The sequence below is a fragment of the Juglans microcarpa x Juglans regia genome, chromosome 8D, assembly GCF_004785595.1.
Source record: "Juglans microcarpa x Juglans regia isolate MS1-56 chromosome 8D, Jm3101_v1.0, whole genome shotgun sequence".
In the NCBI taxonomy this organism is placed as follows: Eukaryota; Viridiplantae; Streptophyta; class Magnoliopsida; order Fagales; family Juglandaceae; genus Juglans; species Juglans microcarpa x Juglans regia.
The window spans coordinates 10759633-10766120 of NC_054608.1; the positions used below are offsets into that span (position 1 = coordinate 10759633).

Genomic DNA, 6488 nt, shown 5'->3' on the forward strand with positions numbered 1-6488 from the left:
TATTCAAATTTGATAGTCACAAGTGAGAAAGATAATCATAGGACATGGATCCTATAATTTTTATTGTTTCTTTGAACGACTTTAAATGCTCGTTAAAATTTATAGAACCCATTATGTGTCTATCTATCTTCTATTTAAGATTCTCGAATCTTATTAATTATAGAGGGCTTGATCATCAATTTGGCCAACTTATATTATATATATATATATATAATATCAGTTATGAATTATGAGTGAAATCTTTAATTGACTTATCCTAAAAAAAAGGTAAAAAATATGATAAAAACAAACATAAAATCTTCTACTCCTCACCATACAAAGTACTACAAGTGATAGAGCTACACAATACCATTAAGGGTCCGTTAGGATAGTGAAATGATATAAGTTTAAGTGATTTATGAAAATCAATGAGATTATTAGTTGATATTAGATGAGATGAATAGTTCATCTCACCTCTATATCCAAACGGCCTCAACAAGACGAAGTTGCCCACAATTGAGATCAAGGGCGAGCGTACCACCTAGCTAGCTAGGCCTGCGTCTCATTATAACTCTTAATTTATACGATTTATTTCTCGTGTCGATTATATATTCAGCCACATACAATGATTTTTAAAGTTTAGACTTTACACTTATTGGAATTGCGGTAGTAATCTTAAAAAGTGTTTAAATAATTTTAAAATTTTTTAATAAAAAAATTAAGTTGTTTTAGTATTACATATTAAAATATTTTAAATTTTAAATAAATTAAAATATACGTTTAATATTTTTTTTAAACCTAATTTTCTGAATAATGTGGGACTTAATTACATACACTTTCTTCCCTTCATGATAGCAAGATCTGTGTCTCAAAATATCCACTTCCATCTTTTGATGGTCGCTTCTATTTATTGCAGGCTTTTGGATTCCAATTCCACCGGTATATATCCAGAATGAAAGCAAGCGTGCAACTCTCTCTCGGGGATGAGAATTGCTTCCAATTTATTGCAGGCTTTTGGCTGCTTCCATCTCTCTCTCTCTCTCTCGTTTTCTTTAGAATTGGTTTGATTCAGAAATTAGATAAAATAATTTTGGACAAAATATTAAATTTAAAAAATATATATATTATTAAAATATTATTATTATTTTAAAATTTAAAAAAATTAAATTGAAATTTAAAAAAATTAAATTATTTATTATATTTTATTTAAAAAATTATAATAATAAAATATAATGAGATGAAACACTCTTAAGATTCAAACCAGACCAGCCTTAAAATTCAAACACTCTTCAAATCCCCACATGGGTATCTGTTGGAGCATTGCATCGTGAATAATTAAATGGCGTCTTAAAATTAACAACCAGAAATGTCTCTTCCGTGCAACTTGCTAGTCCAGCCTATCGTACTTTTGTCTGAGCTTGGCCCCATTAACTGGTAATGTCATGTTAATCACCACTCTTTGCCTTTTAGATAACGATTAATCGTGTAAGCCAAAATAACATAGAGAATTGACTTTCGATCCGTTTTGTCTGTGTTGTGACATCATAGAGATCAACTGGCTACCAAGCAAACGTTATCTGGAACCTTATCGGAATTTTGTTCTCTGGAAACGGTGTTTCATGTCGACCTTGGCCTACACAAATGACTCAAAAAGAAGTATGCCCTTATCTCTATAAACTCCCATCGACAACCAAAACAACTATGCTCTTTGGATTCTTGTCTTTCACTGCTTTTATGGCCATCATACTTACCCTATTTCTCTTTTTCTTATTTCTATTTTGGATATGGAGGAGAACCCAAAACGCTGTCCCCCAAAAGATACTCCCACCAAAAGCAGGTGGTGCATGGCCTATAATTGGCCACCTCCACCTATTAGGAGGGACGCAACCAGCTCATATAACCCTAAATGACATGGCTGACAAGAACGGACCAATCTTCAGTATCAACTTGGGCATGCATAGAGCTATAGTAGTAAGCAGTTCAAAGATAGCTAAAGAGTGTTTCACTACCAACGATAAAGTCTTTGCCAACCGTCCAAAAGCTTTGGCGACTGAACTCATGGGTTACAACTATGCCATGTTCGGTTTCAGCCCATATGGTTCCTATTGGCGTTATGTTCGAAGAATAGTCACTCTTGGGGTCCTCTCAAATCACCGTATCGAGATGTTCAAATACATCCGAGAGTCAGAGGTAAACACGGCCATAAAAGAGATCTACGAGTTGTCGGCCAAGAACAACAATGCATTGGTGGAGATGAGAAGATGGTTTGGCTATGTAACTCTAAACGTTGTGTTTATGATGGTTATAAAGAAGCGATTTGCTTGGACTGTAACCAAGGATGAGGATGAAGGAAACGATCAATGTCGAAATGCGATGAGAGAATTCGTTGTGTTGATTGGGAGATTTGTACCGTCAGATGTACTTCCATATCTAAGATGGTTGGACTTAGGTGGGTACGAGAAGGCAATGAAGAAAATTGCAAAAAAATTAGATTATGAGCTTGAAGGATGGCTAGAAGAACACAAGCAAAGAAGAATTTCTGGGGAGGTAAAGGAGGGACATCAAGACTTTATGGATGTGATGTTGTCTATTGTCGTTGACAGTGAGGAGATTTCCAGTTATGATGCTGATACAGTCACCAAGGCTACTTGTCTGGTATGCTTTTGATAGCCCTATTTAAGCTTATGTAGGGTACTAAGATTGCTTTGTTTTATATTTATTGAAGTAGACTGATCACGAGTATCCTTCTTTTTACTTCTTCTTTAAATTATCCTGGAGTTTAACATACAATCAGGGAATTTTTTCACATATTCCAAAAGAATCCAGCTCTCTTGTTATGGTAACTACAAAGGGTAACCTCCCCAAATTTTCAGTGAATTTGTTGGTTCTTGTTTGCAAAAAGAAAATAGTAGAGTTACGGGCCTGCTTGGGCAAGGGTTTTGGAAACATTCGTCTTGTTCCTAAAGTCTACCCAAATATATGCTAGCGGTCCACCAAAGGGAAATGTTTTGTACAATTCTAGGATTTAAAACTCTCGCGCACTCCATTTCAAAGCAAAATGGATAAATCTAGCTATAGCTAGATCCAACATGAAAAAACTCACTTTTTAATGGTGGCCACCACTACTTTTCAAAATAAATGTACGAAAATTGCATACCATTTCTTAGAATAAAATATGTGATGCAGTTTCTCTGAACAAAAGCTATTATGCTTGCGCAAACATGATATATATATATATATAAATGAATTATAGCTATTTGAAAAAAAATAGGGATTGGGACGAATGTCTGAAATGTAAAGTAAATGTTTTGAGGGGAATAGTTTCATTGGGTTCTATTTTAGTTTAATATGTAAAATTATAAATAGTATATGCATAAATGCTGGGACTTTTGCAGGCCCTCATCTTAGCCAGTACAGATACAACGACGGTGACAATGACATGGGCGCTCTCTCTACTTCTTAATAACCGAGAGGCTCTTAAGAAAGCCCAACAAGAATTAGACCTCCAGATTGGTAGAGATAGGTTAGTGATGGAATCAGACGTGAAAAACCTAGTCTATCTTCAAGCTGTCATCAAAGAAACTATGCGTTTATATCCCGCTGCGCCACTTTCTGTGCCGCACGAGTCTCTTGAGGATTGCACTTTGGCTGGTTACCACATCCCAATGGGCACCCGTCTTCTTGTTAATCTATCAAAGATTCATAGAGATCCCCAAGTGTGGTCAGATCCAACCGAATTTTGCCCTGAAAGGTTTCTTACAACCCACAAAGATGTTGACTTTAGGGGCCATCATTTTGAGCTCATACCATTTGGTAGCGGGAGGAGAGTTTGTCCAGGAATCTCATTTGCACTACAAGTTATGCAACTCACACTTGCTAACTTCTTACATGCCTTTGAGATTACGACAGTACCAGCAGATGAACCAGTAGACATGACTGAGAAATTCGGACTTGCATCCTTGAAAGCCACCCCACTTGAAGTCCATCTCACTCCACGCCTTCCTTCCTCAGCATATGCATGATCATTTGAGTATACGTTAAATAGGTACAATATTGCCAAGGAGTTTGGTAATGATCTTCATGCACAAGGAGTATGCGTATATTAAATTATTATTATTAGTTTTTTTTTATTCTTGTTTTTATTTTTATTTCGGCGTGTTCGCTTGTAAAAGTACGTACCTATCTTATGGATCATGTACCACAATTTCATAATTAAAGTTTAGTAATTTCTTTTTTGAAAAATTTATTGTATGTCCTTTGAATTAGATTTCTTTCCAAACAGATCCTGAAGTTGAAAAAGGTTTCATAAAGATCTTTAGGGTTAAGGTCTCTATATATAGGAAATCAGAATTATAAAAGTAAGGGATGGTAGCTCTTTGCACTAAACTACGCGTACTTATCATATAGGAAACCAGAGTAGCTCGGTATGCAAATTAGATTTGTACTCCTAGAATCTTAAGACAAAACTGCTTATTTCTAGTTACTTATTTTTTTTTTTTTTTTTATGAAAATGAATATTTCTTGTTTAATTGAGTCGATTCTAAGTCATCACAAATAGTAATTTTCATCACAATAAATGTTTTTTTTAAATAGTGTGATATATATTTAGAAATATAAAGTGGCCCTCGCAATATTTAGAGAACAATTAATGCCATCAAAAAATTTAATTTGGATAATTATAAATATTATAAATAATGCTATCTTTCTCATCCTAAGCGTTCAAAATCAAATTGACATATTAATCTCCTTAACGAGCAATAGTTGGAAATGTATGACGTTTTTTATACGTGTTAGATAACTTTAGACTATGGTTATTATAAAAATCTTTGAAAGTCTTTAGTTAAATTATAAATGCGCATGGGGACACGGCATGCACTACAATTTTCATAAAGGTTGAAATTATCAACAACTATATGAACTAAATCACTCTGCGTCTCATTACAACTCTTAATTTATACGACCCCCACCGTAGGCCTTCAAAAGAAAAAAAAAAATTATTATGATTCTAATAAATAAAGTATAAAAAAATATTAATTAGCATAAAAGATTAATTTTTTTTTTTACCTAAAATCAATCTTAAACGGTAAAATGTGGTAAAAATAAAAATAAAACCAGTTAATAGAGAAGTTTTACTGAAAAAAATCTAACTCAAAATTAATATACAAAATTTTCAGACAATAGTAAAATTGAAATAAAAATATAATGATATATTACTCTTGAATATTTTATAAAATATGATGTTTATTTTGATATCGATTTGTTTTTCAAATGAAATATTAAAAGAAGTATATATACGAATAATGGATAATACTTTATTTACAAAAAAATTAGATTCTCTTTTAAATTATTATAGTACTAGCTTATAGAAATTATTAATGAACGTTGTTTTACACTTTGGAAAATTTTAATAAAATTTATTATTAAATATTTAAATATTATTATCGTTTTTAAATTAAAACGTTATGTACTTAATGTTGCCTTAGGCCACAAAATACATTTAGCCGTCCCTGATACAATGTCATTTTACCATTACTGGGTCATTTTACCTCAAAATTAGTACTGAAGAAACTTATACACTACAAGAAACTTATTTTGGCATTACCTCAAAATGACGAGATAACAAACAACCGGAAAAGTACCATACTCCCATTTGCTTGATCAATTTTAACAGCTGATGACACATAAAGTACCTTCAATTGTTAAGGTGTTCAACTATTAATTATTTAAAAATACTCTAGCTATAAAGGGATTTTAAAAAATAATCTTATAAATTGATGCGGTTTGATGTGCTTCATCAAATTGTAGAATTATTTTTATCGTAAAATAGATCTAACAGATCAAATAAAGCCACATCAATTTGTAAAATTACTTTTGTATAATTATTTTTTATGGATGTAGCACTCCTCTTGGTTGTGACATCTTTCTTGTTCACTAGATTTTCATTGGTATCACTACAAGAAATTTGACTTTTAGGGACGAATTAAATTTCATCCCTAAAAGTCATTTTTGGAGAAAAGAGTTACGTCTCTAAAAATGCATGAGTTACTAAATTCGTTCGAACGGAAAAATATCCATTCGAACAAGATATTTTGTGACGAACAAAATCGTTTCAAAAAAGGAAAACTGTTCGCACAAAACAAAATAGATTCGAACATGAAATTAATGTCTGTTCGAACAGTATATAATCTGTTCGAATAATAACATTGGCAGAAAATTAATTTATTTTTTCCGGAGAAAGTTAATAACCATTCAAACTTAAATTTCTTTGTTCGAACGAACATTTTTCAATTAATTTTTTTATTAGTCTGGATTTGTGCATATATTTTTTCTATTAAAGTACCAAATATTTTTTCATTAATTTGTTATCATTTTCAAAATATAAAAATGTGAATATACTATATATTATGATTTGTGGTGAGTTAAAATATTTATAAATTCATAACTTAATTTTAGGTAATTAACTTCAAAACTTTATAGTGATTTCTTTTATGTTAAATTTATATAAATAT

The 6488-nt window shown here is 31.8% G+C and overlaps 1 protein-coding gene across 1 annotated transcript; it reads left to right on the plus strand.

The window, feature by feature from the left end:
* Positions 1-1611: 1611 nt before the first annotated feature.
* LOC121242766 (cytochrome P450 CYP82D47-like) lies at positions 1612-4221 on the plus strand. The gene is made up of 2 exons (XM_041140718.1): positions 1612-2634; positions 3375-4221. The coding sequence occupies exons 1-2, from the start codon at positions 1621-1623 to the stop codon at positions 3999-4001; spliced, it is 1641 nt and encodes a 546-aa protein (XP_040996652.1). The 5' UTR covers positions 1612-1620; the 3' UTR covers positions 4002-4221.
* Positions 4222-6488: the final 2267 nt, after the last annotated feature.

Excerpts from the sequence above, each read along its gene's own strand:
- LOC121242766 (XM_041140718.1), top strand. The coding sequence starts at position 1,621 with ATGACTCAAAAAGAAGTATGCCCTTATCTCTATAAACTCCCATCGACA. Across the intron at positions 2,635-3,374 it reads TCACCAAGGCTACTTGTCTG|GCCCTCATCTTAGCCAGTAC; the intron begins GTATGCTTTTGA and ends GGACTTTTGCAG.